Source organism: Miscanthus floridulus, unplaced genomic scaffold (genome assembly GCF_019320115.1).
Source record: "Miscanthus floridulus cultivar M001 unplaced genomic scaffold, ASM1932011v1 os_1766_2, whole genome shotgun sequence".
Lineage (NCBI taxonomy): Eukaryota > Viridiplantae > Streptophyta > Magnoliopsida > Poales > Poaceae > Miscanthus > Miscanthus floridulus.
The window spans coordinates 42,819-67,664 of NW_027097904.1; the positions used below are offsets into that span (position 1 = coordinate 42,819).

At 42.7% G+C, this 24,846-nt stretch overlaps 2 protein-coding genes across 2 annotated transcripts; both read left to right on the top strand.

Annotated features, from left to right (window-relative positions):
* The first annotated feature begins 1,759 nt into the window (after positions 1-1,759).
* LOC136534292 (F-box protein At4g09920-like) lies at positions 1,760-3,809 on the top strand. Its single transcript, XM_066526742.1, has 3 exons — positions 1,760-2,888; positions 3,011-3,145; positions 3,265-3,809. The coding sequence occupies exons 1-3, from the start codon at positions 1,851-1,853 to the stop codon at positions 3,613-3,615; spliced, it is 1,524 nt and encodes a 507-aa protein (XP_066382839.1). The 5' UTR covers positions 1,760-1,850; the 3' UTR covers positions 3,616-3,809.
* An 18,685-nt stretch (positions 3,810-22,494) lies between these two features.
* On the top strand, positions 22,495-24,544 carry LOC136534293 (F-box protein At4g09920-like). The gene is made up of 3 exons (XM_066526743.1): positions 22,495-23,623; positions 23,746-23,880; positions 24,000-24,544. The coding sequence occupies exons 1-3, from the start codon at positions 22,586-22,588 to the stop codon at positions 24,348-24,350; spliced, it is 1,524 nt and encodes a 507-aa protein (XP_066382840.1). The 5' UTR covers positions 22,495-22,585; the 3' UTR covers positions 24,351-24,544.
* Positions 24,545-24,846: the final 302 nt, after the last annotated feature.

Consider the following 24,846-nt stretch of genomic DNA (forward strand, 5'->3'; position numbering starts at 1 on the left):
AATTGCGTAATCTACATGTTTATACTACTGTTAAGTATGTTTTCAACTTTTAAAATTCAAGGTTAGATTTAATCTATTATTTTAATAAAGGAAATCTTGTTTAATTCATAACTTTCTCGTTTTAGCTCTGATTTTCGTGATCTTTCGCGTCTGTGTGTGTTCATAGCGAGACGTAGATTCGTTTTATAAACTTTTCATCTTGATTTTATGCTGTTGGTGTACTGTTCTAATCTATACTCATTGTTTGCTATGCATGTTTGCTTCTGGATGCTTGTATGTTGCAATGATTATCAAGTATATACGGTGAGCAATTCATGGGTGATTAGGAGTACTACTTTGACGAGCAAGATCAGCAGGAACACTTTGTTTAAGGCAAGTATAGCATGGGATCATCCTTGTTTTCTACCAATTTTAATATATTTAATTCATATTGCGTGTCATCTTGATAGGGATTTCCTAGAATTAAACTTATACCTTGTCTCCTATGGGATATGCATTGAGTAGCTTTGCTAGTGCTCAATTAAACCATGATCTTGTAACTTAACTAATGGTATATGCAATAAACATTAAAATATGACTTTTTAGCAACTTGAAAATAGGGGTCTGGAGTGTTTAGCTACTTTCTAAATGCTTCATATTTCTCTTCCTAAGGACTTATCTGTAAGTGATCATCCGGGACTTATAGTACAGCTGTAAGGGCCATATGGCTCTGGCTTTAGCTCAGTATGAGGACCTTTTTAAGCTTGTTAAAGGTTACCTTTATGGCGTAAGAATGGCTTGCCGAATCGGGTATAGGACAGTCTCTACTCCTATGTTTATAGCTGTGATGGAATTATGCCATTCGATAGGAGGTTCCTATATCTGTTTGCCGAGTGAATTTAATGATCCTAACTTGTTAGACGAATCTTTGAAAGGCTTCATAGTAAACCCTGCCTGCTCACCTTAAAAGTGTTTTGGGAGTAATTAACTCGGGTATATGGGTATCACGACTTACAGTGAAAGTGTACAACCTCTGTAGAGTGTAAAACTGGTATATCAGCCGTGCTCACGGTCACGAGCGGCCTTGAAACCCTTATGGAATAGATGATCACTAAGAATTATCTGTTTATGCTATTTATTATTCATGTTTACATTGATCATATGTTTACTATGGGATTAAAACAACTTGTTGCTACTCTTATGCTCAAATTATGACAATTAAAAGCTAAATGATGTTAAACCTGTGTCAAGCCTTTTGAGCCTCATGAACCTCATGTTACACTTATTGAGTACGACACGTACTTACGCTTGTTTATTTTCATTATTTGGATAAAAATCCCGGATGGGTAACAGATGGCTATGGTAATGACGACTTTCCTGAGGATTACTAGACTTGTAGTCAACCAGTTGATGTCCCTGTGATATGGAGCTTCCACGAGAGATTTTTCTTTATACTTCCGCTACATTTATGTGAAGACTCTGTTTTATTATACGTGATGTAATAAACACTTGTGATGATACTATCTATAATTTATCGGCTTATGTGTGTGACTGATCTCTGGACGCATATAAGATTATGCATCCTATTTTATCCTTAAAATCGGGTGTGACAAGATCTACAATGATAATTTAGGAGAAACAAAAAATAGATTTTTAATGCTGTATAATGCTATATTTTTTAGCAAATATATAATGCTATATAAGAACCGTGCCAAACGGTGACGTGATCACAAACCGGTTTGCATTTTGTTGGGCCGTAAAACCCAGCACGGCCCACCCTCACACTGCCACACACACCAGAGTCCAAAGCCGCCTCAGTGCCGGTGCGGCGGCGCTGTCTCCCCACAAGGCACCGGCCGCCGGCCGCGGAGATGGAGCTACTGTGTCCCAGTGCCAAGAGGAGGAGATCCGAGGACCTCGCAGCTGGTGAGCCCCCGCCACGGGCGACGGAAGCCACGGAGGCGGCCAATCTCGGACCTACAACCCACAGCAAGGAACCGCCGCCGCCGCCTGATGCTGGCGGCGGCGGTGACGTCGACCGCATCAGCGGTCTCCCCGACGCCGTCCTCGGTGAGATAGTTTCGCTTCTCTCCACCAAGGAAGCCGGTCGCACCCAAATCCTCGCTTCCCGGTGGCGCCACGTTTGGTTCGCCTCCCCTCTCGTCATCGACGGCAGCGACCTCTGGACCAAGCCCAAGATATTTACCGCCGCCAACGAGGCCCTCGCCAGCGCGGTCTCCAAAATCCTCTCCGCCCACCCGGGCCCCGGCCGCCGCTTCTGCGTCCCGCCGCACTATCTCCACGACCGTCCCGCCACCGTGGACGCCTGGCTCAGCTCCCCGGCGCTTCACAACCTCCAGGAGCTTGATTTCTGGGAAGGGAAACATATGGTACATAGGTATGGTCGCCCGTATCCGTTGGCACCACCACCTGCCTCTACTTTCCGGTTCTCGGCTACCCTCCGAGTTTCTACCTTGAGCAAATGCGAGCTCCCGGATAGCTCAGTGGAAGGGATTCACTTTCCCCACCTTAAGCAGCTCGGCCTTGAAAATGTCAGCCTCTCCGAGGGCTCACTGCATACGATGATTTCCAGCTGCCCTGTCCTGGAGTGTTTGCTGCTTAACGGCATCTTTGGGGTTGGCTGTCTCCGGATTAGTTCCAATACCCTTAGAAGCATCGGTGTCGGCACTGATTTTGATTGTTATAGGGACAATCTCCATAGGGACAATCTCCAGTTATTAGAGGAAGTCATAATTGATGCCCCTTGTCTTGAAAGATCTCTCTATCTTGGTTCATTCAAGCCAACCAATTTCATTATAATCTCTGCACCTAAACTGGAGGCCTTAGGCTGTCTTAATAATGATTGGTTTGAACGTACCAGGCTCGTGTTTGGCACCATAATTATTCAGGTAGTCATGGCACTCTATTTTCTTCCCATGAAAAGTCTGCTGAGTTTTGTTTTCTGTTACAGAGATTTTCATACCATCAGCATTTGCACATGGTTTGATGTTTTGTTCAATGCTTGATTCAGGGATTAAAAGTTGTAAGCTTGACAACAACATTGAGCAGTGTCAAGACTCTAGCTGTCGCATCACATAATATGAATCTCGATACGGTTATTGAGTTGATGAAATGCTTTCCATGTCTGGAGAACTTGTACATAAAGGTAGTTCTTCAGCTACAGTTGTGGATCACAATGTTCTTATATTCTTTTTCTTGGCTTGGTGTTAATCCTTGTACCAATGTGGTTTGAGTTTTCCCATTTTAATCTGTTTTTCTCTTCAGTCTTGTATTTCAGGAGAAAATCGATGGCGTCATAAACATAGGGATTTCATTAAAAGCTGTGATATCCATCTCAAGAAAATAGTGTTGAGTTATCGAGGCATCAAATCACAAATCAACTTTGCCTCATTCTTTCTACTGAATGCGAGAGAGTTAGAGTTAATGAGGCTCGAAGTTGGAAACACAAATTACAATGAGGCTTTCTTTGCAGAACAATATAGGATGCTTCAGATGGAGAAAAGGGCCTCGAGAGGTGCACGGTTACATTTTACAAACAAAGCATGTTCCCATCGTGTACATGTTAATCATGTCCGAGATTTGTCGGTAGCAGACCCCTTCGAATGTATGGAGTAGATGGTGGTATTTTGCCTTGGTCTTGCCAATCTCATTTGGTATTTGTTGGAACAACTATTTCTCATGATTGTAGTGTTTTGAATATCTATTACCTGGAACATGGGATATCTAAACAAAATATGCCCATCCTTAGTTTATGGTATATGCGATAAACTGACTATAGTAGAAATAGTAAATATGAGCCGTGTGCTATTGTGCAAGATTGCTGCAGTTGACTTTTTTTTTTATTTCGAGTTCTGAATATCAGCAACCTCCTCAGTAGATTTATGAAATCTTCATTTGGTACTACGTATTAGTCCTGTTACTTCCAACTCAAGGAAGCAGTGCTGTGCGTAGTTAATCATCTCATGTGTCTTAGTTACAAAATCCCCAATTAGCAGCCTGTTTGGTTGGCTTGTTTGTATCGTTGCTGGTTCATAAAGAAGTACTGCTGGCTGGTTTGTGTGAGAGAAAAATACTATTTCGACTGAAAATTTACGATCGTTTACGACAAGCTACAGCCAAACGAACAGGCTGTAGATGTTTCTTATGTTTTCAGGGAAAAACCCCGGACCCTTAGCATTGCTATCAAGAGCAAAAAATTCAGGTTCAAACATTTTACAACATCGGGCACCTCGTATCTGAGACAGCACAAGCATGGCTCAAACTACCACCTCCAATGTCCACAGTCCACTCAGGTCTCAGGAACTATATTAATATTAGTGAACTCCACAAAAATGTGGTCCAGGAATGAACTCTACCATCACGGTTTACCAAAAAGCGGACCTGCTGCTCAGCTGTTCAAGGTCTTCTAGGGCATCAAGTATGTCTTCCATCAGTCACCAGTCATTGAGATCCTCTGGACTTGACTCCTGAGGCTACCTTCCCCAGTTAGATGCTCCTTTTGTTTTCACATATTACCTTTGTCGTGCTGGGCGACATGTAAGACCTTAGAAGCTGTGTCTTGTAAGCGGTTGGCGTAAACATCTATTTTACATTTTCCAGTTTGAGTCTGTCAAGTGGGACCTGATGGTCAGTCGGTGTAAGAGAGAGCACATAAGTGATGAACCTTTGTTGGGAACGGAGGAGTCTTCAGTAAAGTAAAAGTAGCCAAGGCAGAGGGGTTTACCCTGCCGGCACCTTCGTCACTGACTGCTCTCTTGTGTGCTCACGTCAACGGCGATCGCCGGCGGCCAAGGGTGCGACAAGTGGTATCAGAGACACTCTATCCTCGGCGTGGGTGACGGGCGCAACGCTCTTCCTCATCGCCTCTTATCCATACATCCGACGCATTCACCGGCGTCCTACCGATACGACGTCCTACCACCTCCCCACCTCCTCCATCACCGTCGTCCGCCGTTTCTGCTCCGCATCTGCTCTTCCCTCCCCGGTACCGTCTCGATCCCGTTACTTCGATCTACAACTCGTAATTCCGGTGGGTAGGTTGATCTCTGTCACGCCCGCAGGGTGTTCGACGCGAGATCCCAGAGGTCCCTCCTTTGGGTTGAGTTGGGTCAGTGACGGTTTTGGGTGTCGGCTACCTTCTCCTTCCCCTCTCCACTCTTCCAAAAATTCCATCACCTCCACCAAATCCTTCTCCGTTTACACATCGGGTTCGGATCTGGTCCATCTGTCACCACGGCTCCACTTAAACCATCGAAACAGACCTAGATTCTGTTGGACACCATGGCCAGAAGTGCGGACGATGAGAAGCAGTTCATGGACCAGGTCATGGAGCAATTCGATCTGTTATTCACCAGGGTCAATGATGTTGGGGAACTTCAACAGCAAATGATAGCCCAGATGGATACCAGGGGAGTAGCCATGGATAACTATTCTGCTGAACAACACATGATCTCTCAAGAAACTTCATTCACACATGATCGAGAGTTGGAAGTGAATGGAGGGTCAAATGCTGACCGGACGCTGGCCCCGGTGCGACCGGACGCTGGCCGCAGGGTCCGGTCAGTTTATTTGATCAAGCAGATTGCGTTCGGTGCGACCGGGCGCTGGAGAGGTCAAGTGACCGGATACTGAGAGGCAGCGTCCGGTCGACTCCAGTAAGGTTCTAGAGAAGGGAATCTGCGATCGGACGCGTCTGATCAGTACTGACCGGACCCTGGGGGTTCAGCGTCCGGTCGAGTACAGTAAGGTTCCAGTAAGGGTTTAATGCGACCGGACGCGTCCGGTCAGTGGTGATCGGACCCTGCCAGCGTCCGGTCAACACATTTTCACTGGTTCACGGGTTGAACTGACCGGAGCGTCCGGTCAATATGACCGGAGCCTCCGGTCACCCCGCAGAAGCTCATAACGGTTCGTTTTTCAGGCTGCCTTATAAATAGAAGCTCCACTCGTGTGTGGAGTCACTTTTGCTCATTCCAATAGCTGAGAAACACGTTTATAAGTGCCAAGAAGAGCAAGGTCCTAGTGAGGTGATTGAGATTTGAGAATCCAAGAGAGTAGCCTCATTAGTGAATCAAGAGTAGCCAAGTGTGCATCCATCTTCTCATTAGGCTTCGCGTGGTCAAGTGAGAGTTCGTGCTTGTTACTCTTGGTGATCGCCATCACCTAGACGGCTTTGTGGTGATTGGAAGCTTGGTGATCACCTGGCGGAGCTTGTGGGTGACCCAACTCAAGTTGTGAGTGGCTTTGGGTGACTCACCACGACGAAGTGTCGAAAAATCAACCCATAGAGAGCACTTGATCCTTGCGCGGATCAAGGGGGAGCTACACCCTTGCGCGGGTGCTCCAACGAGGACTAGTGGGGAGTGGCGACTCTCCGATACCTTGGCAAAACATCGCCGCGTTCCTCTCTCTCTCTCTATTTACTTTGAGCATTTACTTTGAGCAATTCAATACGCATTCTTACATTCATAGAATTGCCATGCTAGAGTAAGTTTGGAACATAGGTTGCAAGTCTGTTGTGCGTTAGATTAACAGAAACACTTTTCTAGGCACAAGGGGTTAATTGGGCTAACCATAGGATTTGATTATTTCTAGAAAATTTAGAATTAGCCCAATTCACCCCCCCCCCTCTTGGGCATCTTGATCCTTTCAATTGGTATCGGAGCCTCCTGCTCACATTTTTAAGCTTAACCGCTTAGAGCAAGATGTCTCACGGGGATGGACCTCCTCCTATCTTTGAGGGAGATGACTTTCCATATTGGAAAATCCGCATGGAGGCGTACTTAGAAGCTCTAGACGTTGGTATTCTTAGAGCCGCCTCTCAAGGCTTCCCAAAACCTCAAGATGCTACTAACCTACAAGGCGATGAGGTTAATTATGAAAAATGGAATGCAAAGGCTCGCAACACCATCTTTAGAGGCCTTTGCAAAGATGTGTTCAACCGTGTAAGGAACCACAAAGACGCCCATGCACTATGGTCGGACGTTTATACGCTCCATGAGGGAACCAAGAGTGAGTGTGAGAAACGCTATCATCTTGTGATTAAAAAGCTAAATTCATTTAAAATGCTTCCCAAAGAAAGTGCTAATGAGATGTATTCTCGTTTAAATGTTCTTGTAGAGGAAGTTAATGGGCTTGGACTTACTCAAATGTCACCATCTGACGTTGTGAGAAAGATCTTGAGTGTCCTCTCCATTGACAAATATGGGCACATTGTGACCATGCTACATCAAGGTGATCTTTCCGCCGCTACACCGACACAAATCTTGGAAAAGATCAATGCTCATGAGATGTACATGCACATCACGCCATAAGATGGCTCATCGTCTACAAAGAAGAAAGAGAAGGACTTAGCATTCAAAGCTAGCCAAGATAAGGGCAAAGCAAGACTTGAGTATGAGAGCTCAAGTGATGAAGAAGATGATGAAGAAAGTCTTGCTCTCATGGTGAAGAAGACCGCCAAGATGCTAAAGAAGCTAAACAAGAGTGGCATCAAGTTTGACGGCAAGAAGAAGAAGTTCTTCACTAGCTCAAGAAGAAAGCCAATCTCCGAGATGGATTGCTACAATTGTGGTGAACTTGGCTATCTAGCTCATCAATGCACAAAGCCCAAGAAAGACAAGTTCAAGAACAAGAACAAGGGCAAGAAAGATGACTCAAGTAATGAAGATGAAGATGAGAAGAAAAAGAACAAGCCATATAAGAAGAGAGATGGCAAAAAGAGGGACTTCTACAAGAAGAAGAAGAGTAGAAAGGCCTACATTATCGGTGATTGGCTCATGAACATTGATTCATTAAGTGGATCATCCGCTGATGATAGTGACAATGAGAAGGTGGCCGCCATTGCTATTGATCTTGCATCTTCACCGCCACCATCGCCATCATCCTCTACACACCTATGCCTTATGGCCAAGGGTGAACGCAAGGTAACTAAGAATGATGATAGTAGTGATGATGAGCAAGCTAGTGATGATGATAGCGATAGCGATGATGATGATTCACCTACATATGATGATCTTGTCAAAATACTAAGAAAATACACTAAGATCATTAGAAAGAGTAGAGCTACAAATGAAAAGCTTGATGCTAAAAATGATTCACTCTTAGCTAAGTGCGATACATTGGAAAAGGCTAATGATGAGCTTAGAGAAACTAATGATGCTATATCATCCAAAGTCAAGGAGCTCAAATCTTCTAAGAAAGAGCTTAAAGATAAACATGATAAACTTGAGTGGGTGCACAATGAGCTCATCACTAGTCACAACAAGCTAAAAGATGAGTATACAACTCTTAAGATCAATCATGATACTCTTGTCATTGCTCAAAAATTCCTACCAATTGAGCCACATGATGCTACTAACCATGTTGTTAAGATTGATATAGCTACATCATGTGATGATTTGATTGATGAGAGCATTGAGCAAGGATCTAGTGGCAAAGGCAAGCAAGTGGTTGAGTGCAATGACTATGATGAATATGTCAAGCTCAAGAACACAAATGAGAAGCTCATGAAAGATTTTGAAGAAATGAAAAGCCACAACACCATTGTGCTAGAAACTCTTGATCATGACAAAGAGTTAATTCTTGAGAATGAGAAGCTCAAAGAAGAAAACAAGAAGCTCAAGGAAGAGAAGAAAGATGATGCTCTAAAGGAAGAAAATAAGAAGCTCAAGTTGGAGAAAGAGCATCTCAAGATTGGATTGAGCAAGTTTGCTAGAGGCAAGCACCTCCAAAGTGAGCTACTCATGAACACCGTCATGAAGATGGATAGAAGTGGCATTGGATATGTGGCAAGTATAGAGAAGAAGAAGGCTCAAGTTCAACAACAACAATCAAAGCCAAAGCCAAAGAGATGTTTTGAGTGTGGATAAGAAGGCCACTTTGCTCATGAGTGTCAACCTCCACCACCACAACCCTTGCCCAGGCATGCTAGACCCTTTGCCTTTAATGCTCACTACATGCTTAGAAAGGACTCTAGTGGAAAGATGAAAGTCATGTTCTTAGGTCCCCCTAACAAGAATAGGCCTAAGAAGATTTGGGTGGCTAAGTCACTTGTTGAGAAGGTGAAGGGCCCTCAACAAGTTTGGATTCCTAAAGCTTGAATCTCTTGTGTGTAGGTGAACTACAGACCGGTGAAAGTCATTGGGTTATTGATAGTGGTAGTGAGTTGAAGCAATATTTGTACAAAACCACATGATTATTGATATATTGTAGCAAATACTAACATATGTCACAATAAACCAAAGAAGGGTATCATCGATTTGTTAGTTACTAAAATATGTAGTTTTCAGAAAAGCAAATGATAAAGCTAACTAGAATAAAGGCTAGTCCAGAAGTACTTAGTGAAGTTGATCAGACAAAATGATTAGCTTGTGGCCGGTTCATCTTAAATACAGTGGACACATACAATGTTACAACAGCTACTCTAGGCTTGCAGTCTCTTCCAAATGGCTCTTATTTTCTCTAGGATAACTTGTTAGAAATTTTCTTCTCCAGAATCAGTTTTGTATAGTGAAGAATTACATGAACATTTCATTTCTAGCGACCAAGAATGCAGAGAATAAAAACATTTGTGATCAAGTAACAGAACATGACTACAAATGCCCAACTCACCATTGTTACGTACTAAAGGAAATTGTTGGTAGTGTCTTGTTGAGATTGGCAACGCCATTACTGAGAAGGCATAAATGAGAAAATAAAAGAGATTAGCACATCACAAAGTGGTCATTTGGTAGAAATGGAATGCATCAGAAGTTCAGAACTCAAAAGTGAATAAATAAATTGAAGTTCCAGACCAGCGGCGGACCAAGTAAAGGACATGGGACTCGATATTTTTGGCAAAAAAAATCGAAGTTAGTGGCCATGGACACACTTCGATCAGATCCGAATACAAATAGCCACATAACTTAAGTTAGGGTTCGTGCTCGGGTTCGCACAGTAGGAAGGGAGAAAGGGTGCGGATACCTGGTGGGTGCTCGTCGACAGCGAAGGATCCAACGAAGACCTAGGGACCTGGATTAGGGCGGCGCCGGCGGTCACCCAGTTGCCACACGACTACAAGAGAGCGCGCGCACGCGTAAATGCAAGGATGAAAGTACGAGCTGTTTGATGAAGGGCTCAAGAAACCAGAAAATTGGACATATGCTGTTGTTAAAGTGGACTTCGTCCAAATGGAAAAATTCCACAGTACTTGTTTACTTCACCCCCAGGTATTCTACTCCTTTTGTTTTTAGAGAATCAGGTATTCTACTCCTTGAAAAATTCAAATCTGTCTAAATAACCACTGCGACATCTTAAAAAAATACCAACACTAACATCTTACTCTCGTACACCCTTTCTAAAACTTCTTTTGACTATGCATTGTCTTGGGCCTGTTCGCTTCAGCCGGCTTATCAGTTAGAATCTACAGTATTTTTCTTTCATAACCAAACAGCTTCAGCCGACTTATCAGCTGGCTTTAATACCAGTCGAACATGCCCTTGTTTCAACGTTGACAATAGCGAAACTATAACAACAATTTTGGCTAGTCACGGCTTTGAAATACATAAATGAGACATCTAAAGTTCTGTAACACCATAAAATTTGCATGATTTTAAAATAGGAGCAAATAATTTAATTATGCATTTTGTGAGCATTTAAATTTAAAAAAATAATAACTTTGTTAAAAATAAAATCAAATATAGGTCTACATACATGTGTGTGCATCCATGCTGCTGCATATTTATTTTGTGATACTTTGCTTTGATTGAAATTTGCAAAGGAATTAAATTTGAGTTTAAATTGAATTTGAAAATGTGCTAAGAAAAATAGGAAAAATGATTTTATTTCCTTCTTCTTCCTTTCTCGGATTTTATTTCCTGCTCCCGCGCTCTGCGGCCTAGTTCTTCATCCGTGCGGCCTGCTCTCTCTCTCTCCGCAGCGGCCCAGCAGGCCGGCCCAGTCGAGACTCGTCGCCCGCGCCTCCTCTATTTCGTCGTATCTCACTGTCAGTCGGGCCTTGCCTATCAGTCGCCTTCCCCTACCTCTAGCTCATTTCCGCGCCAGACTCCGCCGTCGCCGGAAGTCCGTAGCCGCCACGCCTCGTCCTTGCCTTGCGCCCCAAGCTGCTCCTGGCCATAAAAATACTGGGTGCCCGCATCGTGCCGCTCCTATCCTGAACTTCGGAGCCGCAGCCGCCTCGCCGAGACACCGCTCCACGCCAAGCCCTAGCGCCGCCGCCATCACCGCGCACTGCTGTCGCCGAGCGCCGCCTTCCGTGTCGTCTTCATCTGCATAAGACCCTTGGTGAGTTCGCCTCTCCGTTCTCTTTCTTCCCGTGACTTTTTCGTGGCCAATGATGCCCAGAGTCGTCGGATTCATGGAGCACCGCCGCGCATAGTGTCGCTGGCCAGCCACGTGCCTCTATTTCCCCTCCCGATCTAATCTACTCTGTCCGTTTGTGATCTGGCGGTGGAAATCAACCCGTACCGGTTCGGTCGGCCGTTTTGCAAAAGAACCCAAGAAGTTTTCTATGTGTTAACCCGCTGTCCCTGCATTTTTTCTAAAGAACCCTTGTTTTCTTCTTTATCATGTCCGCAATCCCTGGTTCAGTTTAAAATCCAATTTTATTAATTTAAATTCTAAAATCAAGTTCCAGTTATTTATAGAAGTGCCACTAATCTTGTTTTAGCCATAAAATCTCTGTTTTAACTCTGATTTGGTCCATTCAAGTTGCGTTAGATTCGTAATTGCGTCATCTACATGTTCATACTACTGTTAAGTATGTTTTTTACTTTTAAAATCTGAGGTTAGATTTAATCTATTATTTTAATAAAGGAAATCTTGTTTAATTCATAACTTTCTTGTTTTAGCTTCGATTTTCGTGATCTTCGCGTCTGTGTGTGTTCATAGCGAGACGTAGATTCGTTTTACAAACTTTTTATCTTGATTTTATGCTGTTGGTGTACTGTTCTAATCTATACTCATTGTTTGATATGCATGTTTTCTTCTAGATGCTTCTATGTTGCCATGATTATCAAGTATAGACGGTGAGCAATTCATGAGTGATCAGGAGTACTACTTTGATGAGCAGGATCAGTATGAACACTTTGTTCAAGGCAAGTACAACATAAGATCATCCTTGTTTCCTATCAATTTTAATATATTTAATTCATATTGCGTGTGTCATCTTGATAGGGATTCCCTAGAATTGAACTTATACCTTGTCTCCTATGGGATATGCATTGGGTAGCTATGTTGGTGCTCAATTAAACCATGATCTTGTAACTTGACTAATGGTATATGTAATAAACTTTAAAACATGACTTTTTAGCAATTTGGAAACAGAGGGCTGGAGTGTTTAGCTACTTTCTAAATGCTTCAGATTCCTCTCCCTAAGGACTTATCTGTAAGTGATCATTCGGGACTTATAGTACAGCTGTGATGACTACATGGCTCTGGTTTTAGCTCAGTATGAGGACCTTTTCTAGCTTGTTAGAGGTTACCTTTATGGTGTAAGAATGGCTTACCAAATCGGGTATAGGACAACCTCTACTCCTATGTGTATAGCCATGATGGAATTGTGCCATTCGATAGGGGGTCCTATATCTGTTTGCCGAGTGAATCAGATGGCCCTAACTTGTTTGACGAACCTTTGAAAGGCTTTATAGTGAACCATGTCTGCTCACCTTAGAAGTGTTTTGGGAGTAATTAACCCAGGCATATGGGTATCACGACTCACAGTAAAAGTGTACAACCTCTACAGAGTGTAAAACTGGTATATCAGTCGTGCTCACGATCACGAATGGCCTCGGAACTCTTATGGAATAGATGATCATAAAGAATTATCTGTTTATGCTATTCATTATTCATGTTTACATTGATCATGTGTTTACTATGGGATTAAAACAACTTTTTGCTACTCTTATGCTAAAATTGTGACAATTAAAAGCTAAATGTTGTTAAACTTGTGTCAAGCCTTTTGAGCCTTATGAACCCCATGTTACACTTGTTTAGTACGACACGTACTTACGCTTGTTTATTTTCATTATTTGGATAAAAATCCTGGATGGGTAACAGATGGTTGTGGTAATGACGACTTTCCTGAGGATTACTAGACTTATGGTCAACTAGTTGATGTCCCTGTGATATGAAGCTTCCGCGGGAGATTTTTCTTTATACTTCCGCTACATTTATGTGAAGACTTTGTCTTATTATACGTGATGTGATAAACACTTGTGATGATACTATCTATAATTTTGTTGGCTTATGTGTGTGACTGATCTCTGGATGCACATAAGATTATGCACCCCATTTTATCCTTAAAATTGAGTGTGATAGATTGGTATTAGAGTCGTGTTGACTGTAGGACGTAAGCCTAGTTAGCAATGGTCGTTCTAGCCTCTTTTGCTTCATTCATTTCATGCTTCCCATCTCACTCTTGCTATTTGCTAAATTTTATGCCTCTTTGTCTCACTTTGTTATGAAAAATTATTGCTTCTAATCTGACTAAATCTAATTCTGTAGATGCCTCATGCTAATAAGACCGCTCGCATCAACATCGGAGGCTACTACCCGCCTCGTGGGTTGTATGAGTCCATGGAGGAGGAACCCCAGGAGCAAGAAGTTGACTCACTAGCACCTGCACCTACGCCTAAGCCATTCTAGGAAGAGCCCAAAGAAGAAGAACTCGAAGAAGTAGAGGTCGTTGTATTGTCTGATGAGGAGGAGGAGGAGGACGCTGTTCAAGAAGATCAGCCTACCCCTGCCATGGGATGGACTACAAAGATCTAGTACAAGTCGAGGTGTGAATCCTCCATTTTGCACCACCGACTTATGGGAATTCTTCATACCTACTACACTGATTGGGACGTAACTGTGGAGTATGTCTGCGAAAAACATACGCACCCTCTAGAGGACACTTATTGGAAGACTAGGGCGTGCATCTCCATCAGGGATGAAGAGAAGGAAGCATATCAGCTAGACACAAGCAATTCGCATCATGCTCGTCGTGCCACCATGGAAGATGGCATAGAAGATGTAGCCGCCGAAGCCTGCATGGGTCACTGTGGCCGCCATTTTGAGGATATAAAGGAGGACCAATATCGATTCCTCCCTCGCCAACACCCTGAATTGGAGTGGGCAATAATGGACCCTCAAGGCATGGATCCAACTACTCAAGTGATGGTACACTTTGGTTGTGAGTTAGTAAGGAAGATTCGGCGACTGGAAGATCAGTTGAAGGCACAACAAGAGACTCTTAAGAGGTACCAACGAGTGATAGATGACCAAAGGGAGTGCTCAGCCTGCCAAGAATTTATGAGAAGTTTCCCCATAAACCTCACCCATAGGTGTTGGAGTTCCTTTCTATGTAATAAGACGTTAGTAGCATGGGTCAAGTTAAGTCAAGTCAAGTCTAGTAGTGTGGTGTGAACTTTGGTGTGCCTAGTTGATTTATTATTATGTTTATTAGTGAGTTTGATTTTTGTAATGAGTGCTGAAACTTTGTGAGCATGTCCGCAAGTTTCATAGTTAAGAATATTCAAGTTTGAGTCAATAAATAAATAGTTGGGTTTGGTACATCTTGTTCTCTCGGATCTATTTTTAGAGCAGTCTGTCCTTATCTCAATGCCAATCTAAATCGACTTGACCAAAAATTATGAAATTTTTATGGGAATAACTAGACTTAAGTATCTTTCTAATGCCTCTATAATCACCCCTATATCTGATCTGGTTTGAGAGATATAGCTGTTTTAAGTTGAAATTTCTGTGCAGTCTAGAATCTGGAACAGATTTGGTTGTGTTCTGTTTTTTAGTAACCTAACGACAGCATCTGGGCATGTGGTTTGAATAAAAGTTGTATATAATTTCTTAAGATTTCCAACTATATAAAGTACACCTCTTTTGGATGTCTGGAATGCGAGATATGACTGTTTTACCGAGTTGCTGATGTTGGAACTCGTCCAGAAAATTTTCAGAATATATTTTATATCTCTATAAGTGTATATAACTTGGAAATCTCTAAATTTTGAATATTTTGTGTTGGATGTCAAATGTCTGGAAGAGGAAGAGGCTGAGGTCATGGAGGTGTTCCCCCACATCCACCACCACCACCGCCACCTACTATTGAGCAACTTCTGGCAGTGCAGACACAGCTTATGCAAGCTCTAGTGCAGAATCATCCAATTGGTGGAGCACTGCGTGATAAGCATGGTGAATTTTTGAAGGGCTGCCCCCCCAGTGTTTTCACATGCCAATGATCCACTAAAAGCAGATGATTGGCTTTATGCAGTGGAAAAGCAACTGAACATAGTGTAGTGCGATGACCAGCAGAAGGTGTTGTACGTGTCAGGACAACTCTAGGAAGAAGCTCAAGATTGGTGGGAGGCATTCGAGTATGCATGTCCCACTAATGCTTCTCCTATCACCTAGCAGGAATTTAGAGAGAATTTCATATCCTATCATATACCCAAAGGATTGATAGAGCTAAAGCAAGAGGAATTTAGAGCTCTAAAACAGGAATCCATGTCTGTAGCTGAGTATCATGGCAAATTTACTCAGTTGTCACATTACGCTCTGAATGAGGTGGCTGATGATGCTGATAAGCAACACCACTTTCTCAAGGGTTTGTATGATGGTCTGCAACTCCAGCTTATATCCAATACATACCTCAATTTCCAGACGCTGGTGAATCACGCTATTGTGATTGATAATAAGTGCAAAGAGATGGAGGCTAAGAGGAGGAGGCTTTAGGGAGAGGCCTCTAGAAGTAATACTCATACATGCACCAATCCTCAGTAAGGCTTGCAGCATAGGTACCAAGGACCACCTAATCAGTGGAATCGCAACCCGAACCAGCAGCATCCACCATACCAGTAGCAGAATGGCAACCAACATCCCCAACAGCAGAGTGGCTAGTAGACACCATGATAGGGAGCACCTAACAATACTCCCATGAAGACCAGTGCACCTAGCACCCCCAACATATGATATCATTGCGGAGAAGTTAGGCATTATGCCAACCATTGCCCTAGGAAGCAGAATCAGCTAACACCTCAGGGTCAGCACAGTAATCAGAAGGGAACGCCTCATAAGCCAGCACCCAACACAGAAAAGGTGAATCATGTATCTACAGAGACGACGCTTGCGGAACCAGAAGTCATGCTCGGTATGTTTGATGTTAATTCCACTCCTGTCACTGTTCTTTTTTATTCTGGAGCTACGCATTCTTTCATACCACAAGCATTTGTTAGAACACATAGCATACCCTTATATGCCATGAAAAATCCTATACTAGTAAACTCACCAGGAGGTAGTATGCAAGCTTCTTATCGTTGTCTCCCAACTAGTCTATCCTTAAGGGGGGGTAGAGTTCAAAGTGAGCCCCATTGTGTTGAGAACATCTAGCATTGATGTGATTCTAGGTATGGATTGGATGAAGCAAAATCAGGCAGTAATTCAGTGTCAGGAGAAGGTAGTTGTTGTGACCACACCGAATGGAGATAGAATCAGTGTCGATGTTGTAGTGCAGAAGCAGCTGATAGCCATAGTGAACTAGCTTGATGATAGCATCAATAAGGAGGACCAGTAGTGGATGAGTTTCCGGATGTGTTCCCCGATGACTTGCCAGGTATGCCACCTGACCAAGATATTGAGTTTATTATTGAATTATTACTTGGAACTGCACCTATAGCTAAGCGTCCATATACAATGGGGGTTAATGAACTAGAGGAACTTAAGAAATAAATAAAGGAGTTATAGGAGAAAGGTTTTTGTTCGTCCTAGTTCGTCACCTTGGGGAGCATCGGTTATATTTGTTGACAAGAAGGATGGTACCCAGAGGATGTGTGTTGATTATCGGTCACTAAATGAGGTTATTATCAAGAATAAGTACCCGCTACCTAGAATTGATGACTTGTCTGATCAGTTGAGAGGTGCTTGTATTTTCTCTAAGATTGATCTTCATTCTGGTTATCATCAGTTGAAGATTCGTGCAACCAACATACCTAAGACAACTTTTACTATGAGGTATGGTTTGTATTAGTACACTGTTATGTCCTTTGGTTTGACCAATGCACCTGCATACTTTATGTACTTTATGAATAAGGTGTTCATGGAGTTTTGGGATAAGTTTGTGATGGTATTTATCAATGATATATTGGTATTCTCCAAAATGGAAGAAGAGCACGCTAAACATCTAAGGTTGGTCTTGTAGAAGCTTAGGGAACACAAGTTATATGCTAAGCGAAGCAAGTGTGAGTTCTGGTTGAAGAAAGTTTCTTTCCTAGGCCATGTTGTCTCTAATGGTAGAATAGCAGTAGATCCAAGCAAGGTGAGAGATGTGTTGAATTGGAAACCACCAACTAATGTGGGAGAGATTCGAAGTTTCTTGGGATTGGCTAGATACTACAGAAGGTTCATAGAAGGGTTTTCTAAATTTGCCAAGCCTATGACAGCTCTGTTGGAGAAGAATGCTAAGTTTGTGTTGTCTGAAAAGTGTCAGGCTAACTTTGAAGAATTGAAGAAGATGTTGACTACCGCCCTAGTATTGGTTTTGCCAGATTTGAGTAAGAACTTTTCTATCTATTGTGATGCATCTCATTAAGGTCTTGAATGTGTTCTTATGCAAGAAGGAAGAGTAGTGGCCTATGCATCCTGACAGTTGAGAAAGCATGAACTAAACTATCCTACTCATGATTTGGAGTTAGCAGCAGTGGTTCATGCTCTGAAAATATGGAGACACTATCTTATCGAACTAAGGGTGATATCTATACCGATCACAAGAGTTTGAAGTACATTTTCACTCAGATAGATCTGAACTTGAGACAGCGTCGATGGTTGGAGTTGATTAAGGATTACGATCTGGAAGTACACTATGATCCTGGAAAGGCAAACGTTGTTGCTGATGCTCTTAGTAGGAAGAGTTACACCAATAAGGTTCAAGTGGCATTTATGTCAAGTGAGTTGTGTGCTGAACTTAAGCGACTAAACTTGGGTTTCATCACTAATGCAGTAGAGTTGGTGATAGAGCCTACATTGGAGCTAGAGATACGTAAGGGTCAGTTACAGGATATGAGGTTAAAGGAAATCACAGAGAACATAGTGATTGGTAAGGCACTAGGTTTCCATATGGATGATAATGGAATTCTATGGTTTAGGAAAAGACTATGCGTGCCTAAGAATAAGGCTATACGAGATGTAATTTTTTGTGAGGCACATAGTCTGCTTAGTCTATTCATCCTGGGAGTACCAAGATGTATTTGGATCTGAAAGAGAAGTATTGGTGGTATGGACTTAAGAGGGATGTTGCTGAATATGTTGCTATATGTGATACATGTTAGAGAGTTAAAGCTGAACATCAAAGACCTGCAGAATTATTACAACAAATAAAGATACCTGAGTGGAAGTGGGAAGAAGTGGGTATGGATTTTATTGTTGGGTTACCACGCACTCAGGGAGGTCATGATTCAATATGGGTGATAGTGGATCGGTTAACTAAAGTTGCTCACTTTATACCGATCAAGACTACTTATAATGGACTGAGGTTGTCTCAATTATATATGGAGAAGATAGTGTGTCTACATGGAGTTCCCAAAAAAATTGTGTCTGATTGAGGTACTCAATTTATGTCTCATTTTTTTGCAACAAGTACATAGTTCGTTGGAACAAAGTTGAATTTTAGTACATCATATCATCCTCAGACAATGGACAAATTGAGAGAACTAATCAGATTTTAGAGGACATGTTGAGAGCTTATGTGTTGTAGTACGGTACCAGTTGAGACAAGAGTTTGCCTTATGCAGAGTTCTCGTATAACAACAGTTATCAGAAGAGTCTCAATATGGCACCTTTTAAAGCTTTGTATGGACGAAAGTGTAGAACCCCATTGTTTTGGAATCAAATGGGAGAAACTCAAGTGTTCGACCAGATGTTTTAAGAGACGCAGAAGAGCAAGTAAGGATGATTAAAGATAACTTGAGAGTGGCACAGTCTCGACAGAAGAGTTATGTCGACACTAGGAGAAGAGAATTAGTTTTCAAAATAGGGGATTACATTTACCTGAAGGTGTCACCTATTAGAAGTGTGAGAGGATTTAACATGAAAGGAAAGTTAGCACCAAGGTATATTGGGCCTTTCAAGATGTTAGAGAGACATGGAGAAGTAGCTTATTAGTTGGAATTACCTGAGAGTTTGTCAGGTGTACAAGATGTGTTTCATGTGTCTCAATTAAAGAAGTGTTTGCGTGTACCAGAGGAGCAGATATCGTTAGATGAGCTTACAGTTAAGGAAGATCTTACATATGAGGAATTTCCGGTAAAGATTTTGGAGACAGCAGAAAAGGTTATGAGGAGCCGAGTTATAAAGATGTGTAAGGTTCAGTGGAATCGGTATACAGAAGATAAGGCTACTTGTAAAAGAAAAGAGGATTTGAGGAAAATATACCCGTAGCTTTTTGAGTAAGCATCGTCCGAATCTCGAGGACGAGATTCATTTTAAGGAGGTAGAATTATAACACCCTAAAATTTGCATGATTTTAAAATAGGAGCAAATAATTTAATTATGCATTTTGTGAGCATTTAAATTTAGAAAAATAATAAATTTGTTAAAAATAAAATCAAATATAGGTCTACATACATGTGTGTGCATACATGCTACTGCATATTTATTTTGTGATGCTTTGCTTTGATTGAAATTTGTAAAGGAATTGAATTTGAGTTTAAATTGAATTTGAAAATGAGTTAAGAAAAATAGGAAAAAGGATTTTATTTCCTTCTTCATTTCTCGGATTTCGACCTGAGTAGGCCCAGCTCCCGTTCCTGCTCCCACGCTCCGTGGCCCAGTTCTTCATCCATGTGGCCTGCTCTCTCTCTCTCTCTCTCTCTCTCTCTCTCTCTCTCTCTCTCTCTCTCTCTCTCTCTCCGCAGCGGTCCAGCAGGCCGTCCCAGTCAAGCCGCGTCGCCCGCGCCTCCTCCCTTCCGCTGTGTCTCACTGTCAGCCGAGCCCCGCCTATCAGTCGCCTTCCCCCCACCTCTAGCTCATTTCTGCGCTGGACTCCACCGCCGCCAGAAGTCCATAGCCACCACGCCTCGTCCTTGCCTTGCGCCCTAAGCTGCTCCTGGCCATAAATAATGGGTGCCCGCATCGTGCCGCTCCTATCTTGAGCTTCGGAGCCACAGCCGCCTCGCTGAGACACTGCGCCACATCAAGCCCTAGCGCCACCGCCATCACCACCACTGCTATCACCGAGCGCCGCCTTCCATGTCATCTTCATCCACGTAAGACCCCTGGTGAGTTTGCCTCTCTGTTCTCTCCCTTCCCGTGACTTTTCCGTGGCCAATGATGCCTGGAGTCGTCGGATTGACGAACTCCGGTGAGGTCTCACCGTTATTCATGGAGCACCACCGTGCACAGTGTCGCCGGCCAGCCGTGCACCTCTATTTCCCCTCTCAATCTAATATGCTCCGTCCATTTGTGATCTGATGGTGGAAATCAACCCGTACCGGTTTGGCCGGACGTTTTGCAAAAGAACCCCTGAAGTTTTCTATGTGTTAACCTGCTGTCCCTGCATTTTTTTCTAAAGAACCTCTGTCTTCTTCTTTATCATGCCCACCGTCCCTGGTTCAGTTTAAAATCCAATTTTATTAATTTAAATTCTAAAATCAAGTTCTAATTATTTACAGAAGTGCCACTGATCTTGTTTCACCCATAAAATCTTCGTTTTAACTCTGATTTGGTCCGTTCAAGTTGTGTTAGATTCGTAATTGCGTAATCTACATGTTTATACTACTGTTAAGTATGTTTTCAACTTTTAAAATTCAAGGTTAGATTTAATCTATTATTTTAATAAAGGAAATCTTGTTTAATTCATAACTTTCTCGTTTTAGCTCTGATTTTCGTGATCTTCGCGTCTGTGTGTGTTCATAGCGAGACGTAGATTCGTTTTATAAACTTTTCATCTTGATTTTATGCTGTTGGTGTACTGTTCTAATCTATACTCATTGTTTGCTATGCATGTTTGCTTCTGGATGCTTGTATGTTGCAATGATTATCAAGTATATACGGTGAGCAATTCATGGGTGATCAGGAGTACTACTTTGACGAGCAAGATCAGCAGGAACACTTTGTTTAAGGCAAGTATAGCATGGGATCATCCTTGTTTTCTACCAATTTTAATATATTTAATTCATATTGCGTGTCATCTTGATAGGGATTTCCTAGAATTAAACTTATACCTTGTCTCCTATGGGATATGCATTGAGTAGCTTTGCTAGTGCTCAATTAAACCATGATCTTGTAACTTAACTAATGGTATATGCAATAAACATTAAAATATGACTTTTTAGCAACTTGAAAATAGGGGTCTGGAGTGTTTAGCTACTTTCTAAATGCTTCATATTTCTCTCCCTAAGGACTTATCTGTAAGTGATCATCCGGGACTTATAGTACAGCTGTAAGGGCCATATGGCTCTGGCTTTAGCTCAGTATGAGGACCTTTTTAAGCTTGTTAAAGGTTACCTTTATGGCGTAAGAATGGCTTGCCGAATCGGGTATAGGACAGTCTCTACTCCTATGTTTATAGCTGTGATGGAATTATGCCATTCGATAGGAGGTTCCTATATCTGTTTGCCGAGTGAATTTAATGATCCTAACTTGTTAGACGAATCTTTGAAAGGCTTCATAGTAAACCCTGCCTGCTCACCTTAAAAGTGTTTTGGGAGTAATTAACTCGGGTATATGGGTATCACGACTTACAGTGAAAGTGTACAACCTCTGTAGAGTGTAAAACTGGTATATCAGCCGTGCTCACGGTCACGAGCGGCCTTGAAACCCTTATGGAATAGATGATCACTAAGAATTATCTGTTTATGCTATTTATTATTCATGTTTACATTGATCATATGTTTACTATGGGATTAAAACAACTTGTTGCTACTCTTATGCTCAAATTATGACAATTAAAAGCTAAATGATGTTAAACCTGTGTCAAGCCTTTTGAGCCTCATGAACCTCATGTTACACTTATTGAGTACGACACGTACTTACGCTTGTTTATTTTCATTATTTGGATAAAAATCCCGGATGGGTAACAGATGGCTATGGTAATGACGACTTTCCTGAGGATTACTAGACTTGTAGTCAACCAGTTGATGTCCCTGTGATATGGAGCTTCCACGAGAGATTTTTCTTTATACTTCCGCTACATTTATGTGAAGACTCTGTTTTATTATACGTGATGTAATAAACACTTGTGATGATACTATCTATAATTTATCGGCTTATGTGTGTGACTGATCTCTGGACGCATATAAGATTATGCATCCTATTTTATCCTTAAAATCGGGTGTGACAAGATCTACAATGATAATTTAGGAGAAACAAAAAATAGATTTTTAATGCTGTATAATGCTATATTTTTTAGCAAATATATAATGCTATATAAGAACCGTGCCAAACGGTGACGTGATCACAAACCGGTTTGCATTTTGTTGGGCCGTAAAACCCAGCACGGCCCACCCTCACACTGCCACACACACCAGAGTCCAAAGCCGCCTCAGTGCCGGTGCGGCGGCGCTGTCTCCCCACAAGGCACCGGCCGCCGGCCGCGGAGATGGAGCTACTGTGTCCCAGTGCCAAGAGGAGGAGATCCGAGGACCTCGCAGCTGGTGAGCCCCCGCCACGGGCGACGGAAGCCACGGAGGCGGCCAATCTCGGACCTACAACCCACAGCAAGGAACCGCCGCCGCCGCCTGATGCTGGCGGCGGCGGTGACGTCGACCGCATCAGCGGTCTCCCCGACGCCGTCCTCGGTGAGATAGTTTCGCTTCTCTCCACCAAGGAAGCCGGTCGCACCCAAATCCTCGCTTCCCGGTGGCGCCACGTTTGGTTCGCCTCCCCTCTCGTCATCGACGGCAGCGACCTCTGGACCAAGCCCAAGATATTTACCGCCGCCAACGAGGCCCTCGCCAGCGCGGTCTCCAAAATCCTCTCCGCCCACCCGGGCCCCGGCCGCCGCTTCTGCGTCCCGCCGCACTATCTCCACGACCGTCCCGCCACCGTGGACGCCTGGCTCAGCTCCCCGGCGCTTCACAACCTCCAGGAGCTTGATTTCTGGGAAGGGAAACATATGGTACATAGGTATGGTCGCCCGTATCCGTTGGCACCACCACCTGCCTCTACTTTCCGGTTCTCGGCTACCCTCCGAGTTTCTACCTTGAGCAAATGCGAGCTCCCGGATAGCTCAGTGGAAGGGATTCACTTTCCCCACCTTAAGCAGCTCGGCCTTGAAAATGTCAGCCTCTCCGAGGGCTCACTGCATACGATGATTTCCAGCTGCCCTGTCCTGGAGTGTTTGCTGCTTAACGGCATCTTTGGGGTTGGCTGTCTCCGGATTAGTTCCAATACCCTTAGAAGCATCGGTGTCGGCACTGATTTTGATTGTTATAGGGACAATCTCCATAGGGACAATCTCCAGTTATTAGAGGAAGTCATAATTGATGCCCCTTGTCTTGAAAGATCTCTCTATCTTGGTTCATTCAAGCCAACCAATTTCATTATAATCTCTGCACCTAAACTGGAGGCCTTAGGCTGTCTTAATAATGATTGGTTTGAACGTACCAGGCTCGTGTTTGGCACCATAATTATTCAGGTAGTCATGGCACTCTATTTTCTTCCCATGAAAAGTCTGCTGAGTTTTGTTTTCTGTTACAGAGATTTTCATACCATCAGCATTTGCACATGGTTTGATGTTTTGTTCAATGCTTGATTCAGGGATTAAAAGTTGTAAGCTTGACAACAACATTGAGCAGTGTCAAGACTCTAGCTGTCGCATCACATAATATGAATCTCGATACGGTTATTGAGTTGATGAAATGCTTTCCATGTCTGGAGAACTTGTACATAAAGGTAGTTCTTCAGCTACAGTTGTGGATCACAATGTTCTTATATTCTTTTTCTTGGCTTGGTGTTAATCCTTGTACCAATGTGGTTTGAGTTTTCCCATTTTAATCTGTTTTTCTCTTCAGTCTTGTATTTCAGGAGAAAATCGATGGCGTCATAAACATAGGGATTTCATTAAAAGCTGTGATATCCATCTCAAGAAAATAGTGTTGAGTTATCGAGGCATCAAATCACAAATCAACTTTGCCTCATTCTTTCTACTGAATGCGAGAGAGTTAGAGTTAATGAGGCTCGAAGTTGGAAACACAAATTACAATGAGGCTTTCTTTGCAGAACAATATAGGATGCTTCAGATGGAGAAAAGGGCCTCGAGAGGTGCACGGTTACATTTTACAAACAAAGCATGTTCCCATCGTGTACATGTTAATCATGTCCGAGATTTGTCGGTAGCAGACCCCTTCGAATGTATGGAGTAGATGGTGGTATTTTGCCTTGGTCTTGCCAATCTCATTTGGTATTTGTTGGAACAACTATTTCTCATGATTGTAGTGTTTTGAATATCTATTACCTGGAACATGGGATATCTAAACAAAATATGCCCATCCTTAGTTTATGGTATATGCGATAAACTGACTATAGTAGAAATAGTAAATATGAGCCGTGTGCTATTGTGCAAGATTGCTGCAGTTGACTTTTTTTTTTATTTCGAGTTCTGAATATCAGCAACCTCCTCAGTAGATTTATGAAATCTTCATTTGGTACTACGTATTAGTCCTGTTACTTCCAACTCAAGGAAGCAGTGCTGTACGTAGTTAATCATCTCATGTGTCTTAGTTACAAAATCCCCAATTAGCAGCCTGTTTGGTTGGCTTGTTTGTATCGTTGCTGGTTCATAAAGAAGTACTGCTGGCTGGTTTGTGTGAGAGAAAAATACTATTTCGACTGAAAATTTACGATCGTTTACGACAAGCT